The 21,102-nt window shown below is 37.0% G+C and overlaps 3 protein-coding genes across 3 annotated transcripts; all 3 read left to right on the plus strand.

Moving 5' to 3' along the window:
• The first annotated feature begins 1,145 nt into the window (after positions 1-1,145).
• Positions 1,146-1,748, plus strand: LOC146004190 (uncharacterized). Its single transcript, XM_083142860.1, has one exon. The coding sequence runs from the start codon at positions 1,146-1,148 to the stop codon at positions 1,746-1,748; it is 603 nt and encodes a 200-aa protein (XP_082998986.1).
• Positions 1,749-5,009: 3,261 nt separating this feature from the next.
• On the plus strand, positions 5,010-5,957 carry LOC146004191 (uncharacterized). Its single transcript, XM_083142861.1, has one exon. The coding sequence runs from the start codon at positions 5,010-5,012 to the stop codon at positions 5,955-5,957; it is 948 nt and encodes a 315-aa protein (XP_082998987.1).
• Positions 5,958-11,635: 5,678 nt separating this feature from the next.
• Positions 11,636-12,055, plus strand: LOC146004192 (uncharacterized). The gene has a single exon (XM_083142862.1). The coding sequence runs from the start codon at positions 11,636-11,638 to the stop codon at positions 12,053-12,055; it is 420 nt and encodes a 139-aa protein (XP_082998988.1).
• The last annotated feature ends 9,047 nt before the right edge of the window (positions 12,056-21,102 follow it).

Genomic DNA, 21,102 nt, shown 5'->3' on the forward strand with positions numbered 1-21,102 from the left:
GGTCTCAGGGTTGGTGAATTGAACTTTATTAGTGTTCTAACAACTGACCAAAATTCAGCTTTTACGGAATTATTCCAGACATGAAACCTTTATTGACTGGGCTAGTACTGTTTTGCAGCATCTTCAGGACAGATCTAAATATTATCAATACCGATTTTGTTATTTTCCCTTGTACTTACTGTATACGAATGTGTTTCATTTATTCTTGTTTTCATTATTTGGTTTAGATATGTGAGTTAAATTATTTTTGTAGTCCAAGTATCAGCTGTTTTGCGTGGGCGGGCGCCAAGGAGAGAGAACGGTTAGCGAGTGAGAAGCAACATGGCACGAATCGCGGTGACATGCAGCTGGACATTACCAAGAACGATCGTCGTCTGATGTGAACAGTATTGCTTTTCAGTTATTCTCCAATGTAGTGCTTTACAGGTAGAATATAGATATCTTAAAAGAACCAGCGTGTGCTTTTGTGATTGTGTTTTCTTCCGAGAATCAACGCAACTCCCTACATTTTTATGGTCCTCCGGGCCGGATGTCTTATCTCTACCTGTCTTTGTGAACAGTGAACTGTCTGATGAAGAAAACGTGCAATGGTGTGTTCTCGTTTTACGTTGACATTACGTGGTCCAGTTGTGTAAATTCGTATCTCGAAACCAACATTGGAGTAAGGGACAGCTCGTGATAATTTGCAGTAGACAATACTTGGCAGTGATTCACACATGCATGCAAATGCGAGAAGTATAACGTTCATTTTGATTGTCGGTGGGACAACAATAAGCTATAGCATTAGTTTTGTGTTGCTTCAAGGATAGTGTCAAGTGTGTATATGTACAATAATGCTTAGCGTACATATCATGTGAAAAACTGAACATTTCGTACGGGTAGCAGAAAGAACATTCTTGAATCTCGGTACTAAATTTATTGCGCAGCAAGCATATGCAGAAGGCGGGGAAGGAATTAAGCTGATTCTTCGTGCGAGCAGTGCAGCAGTGTTTCCAACCGGCAAGACGATTGTGTGTCCAACATCGGCAGCGCTGAAGTTTGCAGGTAATCATGCTCATTTTAGTACCATTTTCCTTTCCTTTCTTTACATTACATTACGTTTATTAATTGCATTGTTGTGAAAGCTTATCAGTTATCCTTTCACCATGACAGAGGCAGAGATTAAATGTTTAAAAGTTGTGAGAGGAAGCTACAAAGGGCAATTGACCCATATGAAAGCATTCGTCGATGCATTTGACATTAATATTCAATGTGTTCAGGAAATTAAACTGAGATTAAGTCATTTGACTGAGATGTGGGACAAATTCAATGACGTTCAAACCAGTTTGGAACTTCAATCGGAAGCAACCGAAGAGGAAGTTCACAGAATAGAATTTGAAGAAAGGTACTACAGCATTAGGTCTCAAATGGAGACAATAGTGATGCGGCATGATGAAATGAATCAGCCCAGTGTTAGTACTAGTTCTGTTACATTAGTTCAGTTGCAACTTAGACTTCCAAAGATTTCCTTACCCTCGTTTGATGGAAATTATGAAAACTGGCTTCCATTGAAGGACAATTTTAAAGTGTTGGTCCATGATAACAATACATTACCAGCAATACAAAAATTTCATTATTTGCGGTCTTCTTTAAAAGGACAAGCCAGTAAGCTCATTTCAAACTTGCAAGTCAGTGAGGCAAATTATACAGTAGCATGGAAATTGCTCACTGAAAGATATGATAATAGCAGGCTTATTGCATCACATTAAGTTAGTGAACTATTACACATAAAGTCGGTGCGTAAAGAAGATGCTAATGAATTGAGACAGTTTGTAAATACAGCAACCTCAAATCTGAATGCTTTAAAGGCTCTTAAACTTGAGGTGCCTTTGGATGAAGTCATTTGGTTACAACATTTTGTATCTCATTTGGATCACAATACTCATAAGGAATTTGAATTATCACAAGAGCATGATTACTTTCCTACCTTGTCAGAACTATTTGCATTTGTAGAGCGCAGGTGTCAAGCTTTAGAAAACATGAAACCGACACATAGTGACACCAATGCTAAGCAGTTTCAATCACATGATAAACAAGGTAAATTCATGAAACAAAGCAACACGTATTTAGCAACATCCACTAACATTCAGTGCATGTACTGTTCCGCAAATCATACTTTGTACCAATGTGAGACTTTCTTACAGGCAAGTTATAAACAGAAGCAAGAATTTGTGAAGAAAAAAGGTCTTTGTTTTAATTGTTTATCTTCAAAACATTCAGTGAAATTTTATAAATCTGGAAATTGCGAAATTTGTAATTTGAAACATAATACTTTCTTGCACAGGGATACACCTGAAAGACCAAGATCAGCGAGTGTCAGTAACAATACAAGCAATAGACAACAATTGAATTCCAGGGTGTCTCTTCAAGAAAGCAACAATGTGGCAAGAGATGAAGCACCTCAATCTTCATATTGTACAGTCAAAGAAAGACACACTTCACAAGTTTTATTGTCAACTGCCTTAGTGAAGGTAAAAGGCGACAATGGACAATTTCATTATTGCAGAGTTCTCTTGGACAGTGGGAGTCAGTCAAATTTTGTAAGCACATCATTAGTGCAAAAACCACGACTGAAGAAAGAAAACTATGTTGTTCCAGTCCAGGGAATAAACAATTCGTGTCTTGAAACTAAACATTGTGTAGATGTTGTAATCCAGTCTAGAACATCTAATTATACAACAACAGTGAAGTGTCTTGTGTTACCAAAAATCACAGGCAATCAATTGTAATACTTGGAATCTTCCAAAGGATATTCAGCTTGCTGAGCCTTCATTTTATCAGCCAGGCAGCATAGATTTGTTGATTGCATCTGAACTATTTTTCTTGCTACTACATTCAGATAGAAGAAGAAGAATAGGAAATTATCCTGTACTTCAAGCTAAACAGTTAGGATACATTTTAGCAGGAGCTATGCCTCAACAATGTGAAGAACCTACAACAGTTACTTCATGTTTTGTTTGTACTGAAGATAGCCTTCAATTACAATTACAGAGGTTTTTTGAGTTAGAAGAAGTATTCACAAAGACGAAGAGCAAAGAAGAAATGGATTGTGAAAGGCATTTTCAAGAAACAACCATCAGGCAGAAGGATAGTAGATTTATGGTTAGGCTACCATTCAAATCAATACATACTGAATTAGGGAATTCTTTTCAAGAAGCAGACAAAAGATTTCAACAGTTGGAAAGAAGTTTAACAGTACAGCCAACACTCAGGCAGAACTATTTTGAATTCATGGACAATTATGAATCATTAGGCCACATGAAGCAAATTAAAACTACTGATCAAGAAAACAAGGAGTCATATTACCTACTGCATCATGCTATTATTAGAGAAAGTACTACAACACCTGTGAGAGTTGTATTTGATGGATAATCGAAAACAGACAGTGGACTATCCATTAACGATGTTCTAATGACAGGGCCTACAGTCCAAGAAGATCTATATTCTATTGTACTGAGGTTCATTTTACGCAAATGGTGCTCCAATTGTGAGGAATTGGTGCAAGCAGTACCAGAAGAATACAGAGAAGTTCATTTACCATTTCAGTTCAATAATGAAGCAGAAATAAACACATTAGGCCTCATCTGGCAACCATCTACAGACAAATTTTTAATTTCATGCAAAGTAGCAAAAGATGGAGACTTTTGTTCACCATTGACGTACATAACCAAACGACAAGTTGTGTCAATTGTTAGCTCCATATTTGATCCACTGGGACTTATCAGTCCAACTGTCATTTTATATAAGATTTTTTTGCAGAAACTTTGGAGTTGTAAATTGGAGTGGGATGAACAATTAGATTCAGATTTAAGAAACCAATGGACAAATTTGTATCAACAACTACCAGATATAATTCACATCCAAATAGAGAGATTTGTACTGACAAGAGAAAAGACAAATGACATACATGGGTTCTGCAACACAGCAGAAGGAGCTTATGGTTGTTGCATTTATATTACATCAAGAGATGAGTCAGGAAAAATCAACGTTAAATTACTGTGCGCAAAGTCAAGAGTAGCGCCAATAAAAAAGGTTACTTTGCCATGACTAGAATTGTGCGGTGCTCTTCTATTAGCTAAACTAGTTAAGAAAACAACACCCATTTTGAGAATTCCAATTGACAGTACATATTTTTGGACAGATTCTAAAATTGTACTTGGGTGGCTAGCAGCATCCCCCACTTGATGGAAAACCTTCGTAGGTAACCATGTCGCACAGATCCAGGAACTTTCTGTGATTAACCAATGGCATCATGTCACATCTAAGTGGAATCCAGCAGATTTGATAACAAGGGGAGTAGAACCAAGAGCCCTCAAGGATTCGGAAATTTGGTGGAATAGACCTACATCGTTAAAATAAGATACTTGGCCATTAGATGTTATGGAAAATAGTGAACTAGAAGAATGCATAACAGAACAAAGGAAGATGGCTACATCAGTGTTTAGCAAGATACATGCAACAGAAGCAGATTTCATGCTGAGATTTTCCACATTACAGAGATTGCTTCGTGTAGTAGCAACATGCTACAGATTCATTTACAATGTTAAGGATCCTGCTTCGAAGAGAACAGGAAACTTTTCTTATGTTGAATTACATGCAGTACTAATGAAATGTATCTTAATTATGCAACGCATTTCATTTCCACAAGAAATTCATGACTTAGAAGAAGGAAAACAAGTATCAAAAAATAGTCCTATCAAGGATCTTCATCCATTTATTGATGACAGACAGCTGTTACGAGTTGGTGGAAGACTCAAAAATTCAGACTTGCCATATGAGAGCAAATATCAATTAATTTTGCCTACCAAACATCATCTGACGCAACTCATAATTGAATCAGAACATCGTCGTTTATTACATGCAGGGCCTCAATTGTTGATAAGCTCTTTAATATCAGACAAACAGTCAGATCTGTCTTGCATAAATGCTTAATATGTTTTAAGTTGCAAGCCAAGGCATCACATCAACTCATGGGACAATTGCCAAGCCCAAGAGTCACACCATCACGTCCATTTTTAAATACAGCAGTAGATTATGCTGGTCCTTGCATCCTAAGAACAAACAGAAGAAGCAGAATCACTACCAAGGGATATGTAGCTATATTTGTGTGCATGGCTACTAAGGCAGTGCATATTGAAGCAGTTATTTCCTTAACATCAGAAGCATTTATCACTGCTCTACGCAGATTTGTTTCTAGGAGAGGAAAATGTCAAAACATATACACTGACAATTGGACTAATTTTGTTGGAGCTAATAGAGAACTGAGAGAGTTCAGTCAACTCTTCAAAGCAGAACAACTAAAAGGTGGACTTGAAGATTTTGCAATAAAAGATGGGATCAACTGGCACTTCATTCCTGCTAAGGCGTCCCATTTTGCAGGATTGTGCGAAGCTGCTGTAAAGTCTATGAAATATCACTTTAAGAGGATAGTGGGAAATGCTACTTTGACATATGAAGAGCTTGCAACATTGTTAACGCAAATTGAAGTATGCCTCAATTCCCGACCCCTGACCTCAATATCTGATAATCCCAGTGACACCTTTTACTTAACACCTGGTCACTTTCTTATAGGGTCACCGCTCATGTCCATACCTGAGCCTGATTTAACTAACTTGCCCCAAAACAGTCTTTCTAGATGGCAACATATTCAGCAATTACAACAACATTTTTGGAAGAGATGGTCGAAGGATTATCTCCACAAACTACAACAGCGCCGTAAATGGACGGCTTCAGCAGAAAATCTTCAACCAGGCATGGTGGTTCTGGTCAAAAAAGACAACGCACCTCCACTTACATGGAAGATAGCAGTAGTGGAAGAGACATTTCCTGGTAAAGACGGTGCAGTGCGTGTGGCAAAAATTAGATCAAAAACTGGTTTTACTAAAAAGACCAGTGAACAAATTGATTCCCTTACCTAATGAAAATTGAATTAGCAAATCTGTTGATTGGAATTTATCCAATCAAGAGGGGGAATATGTATAGGAATGTGTTTCATTTATTCTTGTTTTCATTATTTGGTTTAGATATGTGAGTTAGGGTAAATTACCTTTGTAGTCCAAGTATCAGCTGATTTGTGTGGGTGCCAAGGAGAGAGAACGGTTAGCGAGTGAGAAGCAACATGGCACGAATCGCGGTGACATGCAGCTGCATATTACCAAGAACGGTCGTCGTCTGATGTGATCAGTATTGCTTTTCAGTTATTCTCCAATATAGTGCTTTACAGGTAGAATATAGATATCTGAAAAGAACCAGCGTGTGCTTTTGTAATTGTGTTTTCTTCCGAGAATCAACGCAACTCCCTACACTTACTATCGAGTTTTTATGTATAAACATGTAGATAATGTTTACTGTAATTGCATCATAGATTTGATGTTAACAAAACATAAGCTAACTGAACATAATCTAATTAAAATACTATATACCCTAACCCAAATTTATTTCAGATTCATTGCGGTACTAAAATTAATTATTGACATAGAATTAAAAATCTACATAAGGTGTTTGGATAATTCTATTTTAAATTAATGTGACGGAATTACTGGAACTAAAATGAAAAGTTATTAAAATAATTTATACAAGAGACGCACAAGTAAACTTATAATAAAGTGTTTCAAATGAGTGCTTCATGCAATTATATTGATAAATCTTCATCTTGTCCAGGCAGACCTTTGAAAGTAATATTAGAAAAACTTTTTAAAAAATGCATTATAAACATTACAGAATAAAAACAGTACTAATGTTTTGCACAGTAATATCTTACCTTATACTTATACAACCTTTACATTTTCATTAAAACAAGAAAATGAGGGATGAGGTGTAATGCAATATCTTTGATGAAAAAGTATACGAGCGAGCTTCTAATCAAGTGAATCCCAACTTTCATTACAAACTAAGATTTTGAAAAGGGTATTCTAGTTTACATTAATTCATGATTTGTTCAAGAACATTGCTCATAGTGCTGATAAAGTATATTATGCATGGATTTTGGTCATTTCATGTATTTGCGTACTAACTTATGCATCATTTTAAATAAAAAAAGTATTCCATTGATCATAATCTGTAGCCAGTGCGACTGGAAAATTGTTAAACTTTGGATAAGCTCACAGTAGGTATATATTTACAAATATTTATATATTATAAATAATGTAAATATGTACTGTATCTTACCTTTCTTTTGTTGACTGAATTGGCAAATTGGTTTTGTCTTTTTTTATTTTTTTATAAATGTATATTTGGTTGTAGCTTTGCTGCTATGCACTAGTTACATTTATTTTACATTTCATAATTTTACAATTTCATAATTTTACAATTTCATAATTTTATAATATAATATTTTCTCTCACAATATAGTTGGTAAGTACATATATTATTTTCTTCGTTGGGTTCCTCAAAAGTGTTGACAAGGCGTATGGGACATTATATCCTGATTCTTTTAGGTCTCTAAAGAAATAATCATGCGTAGTTGCATTAAGATGACATTCAAATATAATATGATCAGGTGTTCCTTCACTTGCACCACACTGAATATGAACAATCTTCCTAGTGTACAGGTCTTTAGGGGCTAGGGTGTAATTTAGCCGACATCTAAGAAGACTTGTTAAAGAGTTTCTTGAAAGGTTAATGTCTTGATACCAAGGTTCTTTAGGTATAATTGGTTGAATTGAATAATATTTTTTCCCATTAGTCTTCCCTGTAATTGTCCATTGTTTCTGCCAACTTTTCAACAATTCTGTTTTAGCATGCGACTCTAGCGCTTTTGCAGAAAATTTGATCCGAAGCGATCGGTGACTTGATTCTTCAGCTGTGTACTTGGCTAATGCATCTGCTATGTGGTTCCCTTCTGCCCAGGAGTCCAGACAAAAGAAATACTGTATCCTGAGTTGGTTAGTTTGTGATACAAAATTTTTATGTTAATAACAATGTACCAGTCTACATAGTAATCAGCTGTTATCGATCCAGGGAGTGTAAGACTTACACTGAATCAGTGGCGATCACTACCCTCTTGAGGTTTTTCTCCTGTATATACAACAATGCTTAACGAATAGCAAACGCTTCCGCCGTGAATATTGAAAATTCTGCTGGTAATGGGTAGATTTTGTATTCCATTAGATTATTGCAATATATTGCAGCTCCAGTGTTACCAGTTGCGGACTTTGATGCGTCTGTATATACTATGTAAAAATCTTCATGCACTACAGAGTGTACATATTCCATGGATATGTTATTCACCATACTTGGCATTTGTCTTGGTTAAAATAGCTTGTATCGAGTTTAAAGAGCCAGGCATTTTATTTCTTTTGTATAGTTAATTTGTATATCTATGGAAACGGTTAACTCGCAAGCATTATTATTATACACCAACAATGCATTAATCTAAATTGTTTAAAACATGTTACAAAATTCATGCCAAAATGGATCGAATTCGTCATTGTCTAGACAGTGGCGCAAACTAATGGGAGCATGGGGCTCCAGCCTATTCAATAATTGGTCTATTATTATTATTATCAGTATTATAGTGGTAGACTGCATATTGAAATACCTAAACCACATGCTTCCTATTCAATGCCTGCCTTATTATGAACACCTATTCGATTAGTCATCTCTTCACACAATGTGGGCTAAAGACACAATATAGTTGGTAAGTACATATATTATTTTTTTATGTTTGAAGTTGTTCAATAATGACCCAGAAAAGACTTAATCACATTGCTATTTTAAATATTCATAAAAATGGTAACTAGAGCAGAACGTATGAACATAATATCAAGTTTTCCATCACCATGTTTATTCTCTTCGTTCTACCCAGCACTTGAAGTGGAAAATGTTATCTAAGACGATGCGGTTATCTGAGGGGTGCTTGTATAGTTTAACATGGTGGCAATAAGACAGATCGGAGGAAGGTTTTGCAAAAGTTTTGCTAGCTGAGGAGATGTTTCCCTCACCTTGACCACTGGTTCTACCCAATGAGAGCTTCAAAGTTGAAATAAAATGCTGAACAAGCTGCTGACTATCTCTCCATCAGCACACATCATAAATCCATTCCTTAAAAATGCATCCTGCAAGAGAATATTGAATAAACATAGTGCTTGACAATTTGCCTATCAATACTTCTGGAACCCACTGTATCATAAATACTTTCTCAAAGGAGAATTTCATAGTAAACGCAGGTCAAGTACCATAGGTGGATCTATAATTTTTCTTCTGGTAGGAGCAGAGAATCTATGTCATAAGCATATGATAAGATATAAAACTGGAAATAATGTGCCGATTATATGACATTAAAAACAGTACATACACATGTGTAAACCTAATCTGTGCATGTGTTCGTTTTTTGTGTTTGCGTGTATTTATTGGGTATATATTTCACAACAAGACAATTACAAGGGTTCCTGTTTGTAGGTCCAATTTGTAGTCAGATAAGCTAATTGGGACTAGATCTTCAGTAGTCAGATAAGCTAATTGGGACTGGATCTTCAAAGTGGAAATCGAACCATTCTGAAATGTACCTCCACTGGTGTTAGATATTACGTGAGTTGGCACCTGGCAATATTGTCTACTATGTGCCTGTGCAGTAGTAGTCTTTTCTGTTCTATGCTGTGTTATTTTTTCACTACTCGGGCAAAAAGTATGAAGGTTGTCTTTTTTTTTTTTAGTGTGTTGTGCTCATGTTCTTGAAAATACAGTCAAAAGGATATTTTGCAGCGAGTGTTTTATTTTTTGATCCAACATTTATTGGCGACCGTGACAGGATGTGTCTTTTCTTTCTGTGTTGGACCATAGAAAAAGTAAGTGCAAATATCAGAAAAAATGTCAACGGACAGTGATCGTCTCAAGAAAAGCCATGCGGTTGCTAGGTCAGCTTTCACACGTGTTTCAGAGAAGATTGCAAATGAGTTAGCGATGCAAACTCTGGACAGGAATGTTATTCAAGCAAATATCCAGTTGCTTGAAAATAAGGCAAGTGATCTGCATGCCACTGACATAACTGTTTTTGATTTGATGTTGGAATTGGGTGCAGAGAAAGAACAGTCATTGTCAAATGATTATCAGTGTTTGTTCAACAACCGACATATTGAAGTTTCAAACTTTTTGAAGTTGTCGTAAGGAAACTGCTGTCAATGGGAGTCATTTTTGGAAGTGAAGAATCGAAGATTCAAGTTACCTAAAATCGAACTGAATAAGTTTGGAGGGGACTTGAAAAAGTGGTTACATTTTTGGGGACAATTCAAGAAGATCAATGAAGATGATACAATCCCTGCAGAGGATTTGATTTGATACAAGCGACAATTGTAGGTTCTCGTGCATGCCAGCTTTTGAACAGTTTTCCACCAACAAAATAAAATTACCCGAAAGTAGTCCATGAAATTATGTTTTGGTTGCGATGATATGTTCGTGGAAGTGTACGTACGTGAACTGCTAAAATTGGTGTTACAAAAGGTGTTGAACTGCCAAGCAAAAATTTGCTTGAGCACTTTGTATGACACACTGGAGTCCCAACTTCGAGCATTAGAATCGATGGGTGTTACCAGCGACAAATATGCAGCAATGCTGTTTCCATTGGTGGAGTCCAGCTTCCCAGAGGATTTGATGCATGTGTGGCAGAGAAGAACATTGTCTGCTGCTGAGGAAAATAATGAGACCGGAAGACCGCAGTCCTTGATGTCATTCCTGCGAGCTGAAGTGGAAGGAGAAGAATGAATCAACCCTGCAATAGCTGGGTTTGAATTCGATGGTGCAGCAGTGAAAGTTTGGAAGAAATTGTGTTCTCCACTGCATCAACCTATTATCCCCAGTGCGACAGATTTGTTGAGTGTCAGTGGTGGTAGGGAAAAAAAGTTGTGTGTTCTGTGGTGGTAAGCACAGTTCATATGATTGCTTTAAAGCCCAGAAAATGTCTCTCTCTGAAAGACAGAAGGTTCTAAAAGATAAAAAGCATTGTTTTGCATGTTTAAAATTTGGTCATTTTTTGAAGAAGTGCAAGGCCAATTTGAAATGTATTGCTTGCAAGAAAAAGCATCTTGTATTGATGTGTCCTAATATTTTAGACAAAGATAATGATTCTGACCATTATTCTGAAGGCAAAGAATCAAACACTGAGGTAAACAATACACTGATAAACCAACTTGAAAATCCACATGTATCCATGCAGACATTAGTAGTGGATTTGAAAGGTAACTACAATAAGAGCAGGAATGTGAGAGTTCTTATTGATACAGGTTCTCTTGTAACATATATGGGTTATAACTCCATTGGCAAACAAAGGTTGATACATTTGCTATTTGGTGGCACCATGTCTAGTCCTTGTAATCATAATGTTTATAATGTTGAGGTATGTAGCATTGAGAGAAAATATTCTTGCACATTTGATGTTCTTGATCAAGATACAATATGTGGTGAGATTCCTTATGTAACAACAGGTGGGTGTTTGGTTAATTGAGCTGAACAAAAGTCAAATAAAGTTAACAGATGCAGGTAAGATGAAAGGTCCAGTTGAAATTCTTATTGGTGCGGATGTTTGTGGTAAATTACTGACTGGCCATGTTGTGAAATTAAAGTGTGGTTAGTTGCTGTAGAAACTCAGCTGGGATGGACACTTATGGGTAAAGTTCCAGGTGAAAACAGAAAATCAGATACAGTTTTGTTGGTATCGAATTTATATGTTAATGAAGCCGTAGCTGATCTGTGGGAACTGGATATCATAGGGATCAAGAATCCCATTGGCAAGAAGTCTGCAGAAGAACATACACAGGCTGTCAAAGAACAATTTTTGCAGACACTGACATTCAATGTTGAAGGAAGATATGAAGTACAGTTACCATGGAAGGGAGATTGTTCGGCTCTCCCCACCAATAAGGAACTAGCAGAAAAACTACTTCGGTCAACTACACAGAAGTTGAAACAAGAACATCTTTTGCAGAGTTACAATGAAGTGCTACAAGAATGGTTGTCCAAGGGAGTCATTAAGGTGGTTCCAGAGGATGAAACAGAGAATTTTGGCCATTACTTACCACATTGACATGTAGTGGAAGAGCGCAGTAACACGACAAAAATTAGACCAGTGTTTGATGCTTCTGCTAAAGTAAAAGGACACCCGTCTTTGAACCAATGTTTAGAACTTGGACCCAACTTGATTGCTCTTATTGCTGATATTTTATTACATTTTCGGAAAGAAAAAATAGGAGTTATAGCAGATATTAAGCGAGTCTTTTTACAAATTGCTGTACACCCTAAAGATGGAGACTACCTGAGATTTCTCTGGTGGCACGATATTAACCACTTGCCTTACTAACCCGAATTATCTCGGATGTGGTACTCTTCCGGCAAAATATTATCCCGAGTTATCTCGGAAACCTGAGGAGTTTGAATGTAATTTTTTTATCGACCCGTACTAAGTCGGGCGGAACTTTCATGATGAATTGGGTAGGTGGAGTTAGTTGCAAGTCCGGCCAACAGATGTCTCGAGCGTGCACTAATTTTTGTACCTCCCTTGAGGTGCCAAGAAGTGAAGAAAGACAGCTTTTTTGCATTGCGTGACATTCGGTTGCTTGCAAGAATGCATTGTTCGGAAGCGTTGATTCGGTTGCAACTTGATGGAGTTAGCAACAATGGATTTTTTGTCCAATAAAACTGTAGGTCGGGTTTCTTTACAATGCTTTGTAGTATTGTAAGAGCAAGGAAAATTCGCATTTCGTTCACACTTACTTGATTCCAAGTTGCATTCCCTTCTTGCACTGCAAATGTGTTCATTTCAATCAATATTATATCATTTATAACATAAACAACATACCATTTTGTTTGTTGCATTATTGTTAGTAAATATCACAATTTATATCACATTTAACAGCTCCGAGTATACTCGGGTTAATAAAGGAATGCCTATTTGGAGTAGAATATTTTGATTATTTTTGATTGTTGTACCAAAAATCATTGTTAATGTAATTTTGCATGTAAAGTAGTAGTAAAATATAAAATAAAAAAAAGTGTAAGATTTTGACATCAATTTGGAAAAAAAGTCGTAAGGCAAGTGGTTAATACTGGAACAGTTAAAAAATTCAGACATACTCCTGTAATGTTTGGTGTTACGAGCAGTCCATTTCTGTTGGGTGCTGTTATTGAACATCATTTGGATCAAGCATTGCAGAGTTGTCCTTTCGGGAAGGAAGATTTAGCTTACACAGAAGTTACTATTTTAAAATTACGAGGTTCCTTTTATGTGAACAATTGTGCCACCAGTGTAGACAATCAAGAAAATCTCCATAAATTTATAAGAGAATTGCATGCAGTTATGGCTGGAGAAGGTTTTAATCTTAGAGGGTGGGAGTATTCAGTCCCTCAAAGGGTTGATGAGGACATTAGCCCTACTTCAGTGTTAGGACTCAGTTGGAATCCTCAAGCTGATACAATTACACTTAATTTGGACATTGAAGATGTTGAGCTTAAGACAGTTTCGAAACGTGTGATATTACGTATCTGTAGCACATTGTATATTTGATCCTATAGGTTTCACTTGTCCCGTAACACTTCTACCAAAATTGTTACTTCAGCAGACTTGGGCAGAGGGTCTCGGATGGGACGAGCAAGTTAGTGAAGAAATATAAACACAGTTTTTAAAATGGATATGAGAGTTACCGCTGCTAAAAGAGGTAAGGATACCTAGAAGTTTTATGGGCTGGGGATTATGAATCCAATGAACTTAACTCTTATGACCATTCACGTGTTCTGTGATGCTAGCAAAGTGGCATATTCATCAGCAGTTTTCATGAGGGTTGACACGAGGAGAGGTGTTAGCGTACAATTGATTGAGATAAACGCACGAGTAGCTCCAAAGAATAGTACAATTCCTCGGCTTGAATTGCTTGCCCCAATTGTGGGAGCAAGGCTGGCAACCAGGATTCAAGAACATTTGGGTTTAAAAGATAACTCCATTATCTTTTGGACTGATTCTTCCATGGTGCTGACTTGGATTCGACAAGAAGGAGTTTGGTGAGTATTTGTTGGGAACAAAGTTAAAGAAATTAGGCAACTCTCTGATCCCATTGCATGGAAATATGTACCCAGTGAAATGAATCCAGCAGATTTTCCTTCAAGAGGCTGTGATGCAAGGCAGTTGTTGAAATCCTTATGGTGGGAGGAACCTCATTGGTTAAAAGGGGATCCGTGTGAGTGGCCACTGGTGGAGTTTCCTATCAACAAAGAAGGAAGTTGACAGAGAAAGAAGGAATGTGCTACCTTCATCAACGATGCTTAGTATGAAAGCTCAAGATGCTGAGTCTAGATGGTATTACAGATATTTCTCTAACTATAACCAAGTGATTAGACTCATTGGATGGATCAAAAGATTTTTGTATAATAGTAGAAATTCGCAGAATCATAGATCTGGAGATCTTGGTGTTCGCGAACTTCAGGAAGCAGAAAATGCAGTATTAAGACTAATACAACAAGAAGCATTCCGAGGAAAGGATGACAAATCCCTTTCCTCTTTGTGCACATATGAGGGCAAAGACGAGATTATTCATTTGAAGATCAAAATTATTGCCAGAGGAGATGTTGAAAATTTCAGGTTTCCCATAGTTCTTCCAGCACAACATCCAGTCGTTAAATTGCTGATAATGTATTGGCACAAGAAAGCATGTCATGCAGGTGTGAACATATTACTAAGTATTTTAAGAGAGAACTTCTGGATCTTTGTGGTAGAAGAGCTGTACGTTCAGTGCTCTCGAAATGTGTTACTTGCAGGAGACATGCAGCCAAACCAATCCACGTCCTTCCAGCACCATTGCCAGCTGATCTAGTTAGAGATGCTAATGTATTTGAAGTAACAGGTGTGGATTTTGCAGGACCTGTTTATCATAAAGATGGCAAAAAGGCATGGCTATGCCTTTTTACATGTGCAGTATATAGAGCCATTCACTTAGAGTTGGTTACTTCTCTATGAACTGGGATTTTTATCCAGGTTTTTAGACGATTCATGTCAAGGAGAGGCAGACCCTCTGTAATCTACAGTGATAATGGTACCAATTTCAGAGGAACTGAGAATACACTTCTGACACTCGATTGGAAGAAAGTTGAAGAATATTCCACAGCTCAGCGAATCCAGTGGAAATTCATTCCACCCAGTGCAGCCTGGTGAGGTAGTTTTTGGGAGAGATTGGTTCATGTCCTGAAGGGTCTGTTGAAAAGAACACTCGGGAAATCAGTTTTGTACTATGAAGAAATGAAACAATCCTCTGTGACTGTGAAGCCATAATTAATTGACGCCTACTTACCTACATGTATGAAAGTGAGACAGAATTAGTTCCTCTGCCACCTGCCATGTTCTTACAAGAAATCAGGGAGACAGGTTTACCTGATTGTGACCATGTGGATTCTTCAATGCTCAACAATCGTCTCCGTTACTGTCAGAAGTTGAGACAAGATATTATGCATTGTTTCAGGAATGAGTATCTTGGACAGTTAATGCAAAAAGCCATAAACAGAGCATGTGGGTCTGTCAGGGTAGGAGATATTGTGTTGATTGGTTTTGACAATATGAAAAGACATAATTGGCCATTGGGTTGTGTAACTGAGATTCTACCAGGTAAGGATCAAGTGACAAGATTGGTACGTCTGAAAACTTGCCATGGTGAACTACTTCGTCCTGTACAGAGATTATATTCATTGGAGGTGACTGCAGTGGATGGTGAAGCAATGAAGAGTTCATTACCTAAGCCACAAACCAAAAAGAAACATCAAACAGATGTTCTCCCTCCCAATGAAACCAAACTTTGTACCACAAGTAGTGGGAGAGAGATAAAATTACCTAAGAAGCTATTATGTTTAATATGCCAACTCAAGTGGGAGGATGTTAGATATTACATGAGTTGGCACCTGGCAATATTGTCTACTATGTATTCTGGGCAATAGCCTGTGCAGTAGTAGTCTTTTTTGTTCTATGCTGTGTTATTTTTTCACTACCCGGGCAAAATGTATGAAGATTGTCATGTCTTTTAGGTGTTGTGCACATGTTCTTGAAAATACAGTCAAAAGGATATTTTGCAGTGAGTCTTTTATTTTTCGATCCAACAACTGGGAAATGAACCCAGGACCCTTTGATTACAAGGTGAAACATTGGAAGATTTTGGGAAATACAAGTAGCTTTACGTAAATTGTACTAACGAAAGGGACCACCTTGATAATTAATTTACTCAGGCGAAACTATAACAAACATGGGGAGCATTTGAAATAGAATGCTCTCACTTTGTGTGTATCAATTGAACTTATTGCCTTGTAACCAACAACCCATGGATTGGATTTCCAGTGTCCACCTATTTAAGTGTCTTGTAAATATAGTCCCGATTAATGTAGTTGTGCAAAACTTTGTTTCATTGTTTTTTGATAAGGAGAAAGATAGCTCGAACATTTTTGCTCATTGCAATATAATGCTATCAGTAGTTTTTACCATACTTAGCCACCCCTTTTGAGTGGGATAAGTGCCCCCCCCACTAAATCCACCAATTGGAAGTGGAAGGCTCTTTTTTGAAACGTTACATGTGTGACATATTGAAAACGCACTGTTAGATTTCAATGTCAAAAACAGTAAAAATTTAGTGACTTTCAAAAAGTGAAGTCGCCCTCCAATGTATCTCTCATATGAACATTGAAATAAATGCAACAACTCGTACCAGCGATGTGATTTTGCTACAAAATGAAATTTAGCTCTACACTCCTACAGGAAGCAGAAGAATAGTTTTGGGATTTCGTATTCACACACATGTGTCAAGTCATAGTTGGTACTTATTTTAACGTTTTTGTGTGAATTCACATTGCTTGCTCTTACCTACTACTTGGTTAATTTTGAAAAGTTGGTACCAGGTCCAGACATCATCATACACAGTTAAAAAACTTTATAATTTCAATACAAAGTTTCTACCATAACTGTTGTAGGACTTTGCTGTAACATTTGTTCTTTGCTAAAATTAAATATTTTACTTGAAATATTTAGGAAGAAATGGTAGATTACGTTTATTATTAGTTCGTTAAAAGTGATTACATTGTGCTGGCCAATCCTGAAATTAGAATGTCAATTACAGGAAACTTTCCAAGAAGTTCTGGATTCTATCAGGCACATAGTGGTTTGGATCACACTTTAAACTGTAGATCCAGTCCAGATTAACTTATCTGTGCATAAAGTGGACTTACAAAAACAGCTCAACCAATGCAAAGTTAGTACTATTTCATGCAAAATATTTGATTACATAATATGGTGGTTTGCAGTTCTTATTGTTCAGCCATCCCATATAAAATGCAGTTAAATGAGAAGAGAATTTTAAATCAATCACCTGGTTAGGGATTAGAATAATGCATATATGACAAACATGATGTTCTTATAGTAGCCAATAAAGTGCTCTTGTAGGTTGTGATTGCATTTTTTAAATACAAATCTTGATTCTCTCCAAATTTTGTAAGGATGCTACAGTGTGTCAGGCAAACACTTTTTGTGTAATCTTATTATTTTATATATATAGCTTGGATAGTGTTTTTTCATTGCAATAGCTATTACTATAGGTTTATGCTTTTTTTTAATTCTCCCCATATGCAGGGTGACAGTTATGGGAATAAAGGGGTTAATTTCAATCCCCCCTTTTCTGGTTTCAAATATTTATTCCCTGGATGATGATTTTTTTGGAAAGGGATTTTAAGTGATACTAAAGAGGATTGGTGATTTAGTTATTTTTACCATTTTGTCAATCTTGTAAATCATATAATATGTTTAATTTCTGTAACTTTCTTTATTCATTTCTCCATTGGCTGAACGCATATACCACTTGACATTTGACAATTTCTGAACATATTGTAAATCAGGTTCAAAGTTGAATAGCTCCTCAATATGTAGTGAGATGAATTAGGATTGTTGATTGTACTTAAAATAATGCACAAGCAATGATTTCCATCCCATGTAGATCTTAGCTTCCCTAATGATACTAGCCCATTCAATCCTCCCTATTTTCTTCAGCCTGTTAGTTTTCAGCAGGGGAAACGTGTTTCTGTGTTCTTTGCTTGCTCTTGTATTCGTGTATTCGCGTGTATTTTTAGTCATTTTGTTGTGTTTTTCATATTGAAGTGTGAGTGATAATAATAATGTCTAACTGTGCTGTGAGCACATGTCGAAACTATCTCAGGAAAACTAAAGAATTTGATATTGTTTACCATAAATTTCCTCCCAACGAGAAGTTCCGAAAAATCTGGGAGAGCAAATGTTATCAAAAAGACAAATTTCAGGTTGCTAACTCGAGTATTTGTTCTTCACATTTTTCACCAGAATGTTAGAAACGCGATTTAAAATCAGAATTATTAGGAATTACACCAAAGAAGAGACTGAAGAAAGATGCCATTCCTACATTGTTACTTCCAGTCACACATGTGCAGGTCAGTGACGACAACAGCGTAAGTGCAAGACGTGCAAAGGCAAGATGTGCTAGGAAAAGGGTTCTCTCTAAGGTAAGTGAACAATTATTTGTGAACAGCAGTGTGCCACCTCAAGAACAAAAGCCTTTATCTGTGTTGTCATTCATTTGTTCAATAGAAAGTGAAAAAATCGAAAACACAAAACACTTGGAAGTGCTTCATGGAGAAAATGAAAGATATAAATAATTGTCATGAGGAAATCAAAAACCTTAAAATCAATTTGCAAAAATGGCAAGCAAGGTATAAGAAGGTATTGCAGTCAAAAGTGGCTTTAAAAACAAGGGAGCAGAAACTATCGTGAACAAAAAAGTGAGACAAATTTTGAGCAATACCTTTACTCCAGGGCAAATCAACATGTTAATTAAGGGGAAAAGAAAGCAGAGGTGGAAACAGGAAGATGTAATTCCTGCATTAACACAAAGGGTGATCAGTGAACGATTGTATACCCACACGAGATCTGAGGTTGGAATTCCATTACCCAGCATTGCAACACTTCGTTGCTGGGTTCAGAAATTGAGACTCCCACCGGGAATTCTTGCACCAGTCTTGAATATTATGAAACAGCAGGGACAGTGTTTGACTGAACTGTAAAAACTGAGTGTCTGGTTGTTTGATGAAATGAATGTTAACAGACGAGTGTGCTATGACAGTGAAAATGACAAGAGTTTTGGGTCCTCATAGAAATTTTCAGGTTGCAATGCTTCGAGGATTGACAGGTGAATGAAAACAGCCAGTATACTATAACTTTGATACGGCTATGACCAAGGCTTTGTTGTTTGATATTATATCAATGGTTGGGGTAGCTGGGTATAAAATAGTCGCTATAGTTTCGGATCTATGTGGAAGTAATAGAAAACTGTGGAACGATCTTAGTGTCAATTGTGAGCAGCTGTTTTGTTTTTTTTTCAGTTCAGGGGAGAAAATTTGGGTTTTTGTGGATTTGCCACACTTAATAAAATTATTAAGGAATCATTTTATCGATAATGGTATCCAGTGGAAAGAAACTGTTATGAAGAAAAATATCACAGAAAGGATACTCAAAATGGATTCTTCTGAACTCAGGCTTGCTCCAAAGTTAAATTGGATGCACATATCAGTGCAACAGAATGACAGACAAAGGGTTGCGCCAGAAATGGAACTTTTCTCCAGGCACACTGCTGCTCTTATTGAGTATGTCTTCCCAGAGAATGAGGTTGAGGCAAATTTTTTCCATCCCACTAACAATTTTATTGACGTCATGAATTCAGGTGTGCCACTGAATTCTAGCAATAAAATTAAATGTGGCTTTGGCATGCATTATGACAAACAAATGGAAGTGCTTAGTGAAATGGAGAAAACAATATCAGAGGCAAGACTTATGGGAAAACGCAATCTTCTTCTATTCCAACAAGGATTTCTTGTCTCCATCCGCAGCTTAAGAGGATTATACCATGCTTTAAAATCAAAAGGTTTGAAATACATTCTTACCAGAAAGCTGAACCAAGATGCTCTGGAGAACCTTTTCTCTCAAGTTTGTGGGATGGGGAATTTTTACAACAATCCACTACCAGTAGAAGTGAAGCACAGGTTGCGCTTACTGATACTAGGTTGCCGTCTGCCTCACCCGGGGAGTGCTCCTGTGGAAGATGCTGGGGAGACCACAATGCTTGCTTCATTGTTTGATAGTCTCGTCGATTCTCAAACAACTGACCAAAGACAAGAAGTGAAGTTTACGTCATCATCTGTAGACTTGCCAGATGAAAACAGTGACATGCTTTACTTGATGAAAAATGAAGAAAAGGAGGCTCTGTGGTATGTTGCGGGCTATATCGCAAGAAAATGTAGGAATGTCGAAGCTGGTGAAATTTGTGCATCAAATTCATTGGGTGGAGAATGGATAGAAACTTTGTCAAGAGGTGGCCTTGTGTCTCCTTCTCCTCATTGGATGCAAGTTATAAAAGAGTGTGAGAGAATATTCCGGCAGTTCCATGGAAAAACAATAAATCGGGGAGCAAAAGTAATAAGCAGTCTGTTGGAAATTCTAAAAAATAGGTTTCCCCATGAAGATCCGAAGATGCTCAAGTTGTTTTGTAGAGCAAGAACATTTTTCCGAGTTCGATATCTGAATCGCAGGACCCAAGAAATAAAAAGGAGAAATGTCATGAAACAAAAACAATGGACCCAGAGTTGCTGCTCTTCCAGTTCTTTCCAGCACTAGCCGTGGGTAAGTTTATGCTTTTACATACTTATAATTCTTCTATACACCATTACTTTCATGTATTCTGTGTAAGTTGTTTTGCGATGCTCTTCAGTATGTGTTTTTCCTCTTAAAAACAAGAGCGTTGCATGCTTTACAGTGCTGAAAATAGCAGACATGCAGAGAGTATCATGCTGATGATGTCACAGAACCCTGCCAAGGTTGTAAATACGGGAAGTGACAAAAAGACCTGTTATGACCAGACCTTCTAGAGTGGGGGAAAGTGGGCTTTGACAGACCTTGCATGTACATGACAATAGATCTTATCACTTCTGTCAATTTTATGTACAGATAACTTGATAACACATAATTTTAAATCCCGATCTGAACTAAGAAACAGTGTACATGTGTATAACATCTGTTACCTACCACATTAACGTCAC

Source organism: Lepisma saccharinum, chromosome 21 (assembly GCF_977018435.1).
Source record: "Lepisma saccharinum chromosome 21, izLepSacc3.1, whole genome shotgun sequence".
Taxonomy (NCBI): Eukaryota; Metazoa; Arthropoda; class Insecta; order Zygentoma; family Lepismatidae; genus Lepisma; species Lepisma saccharinum.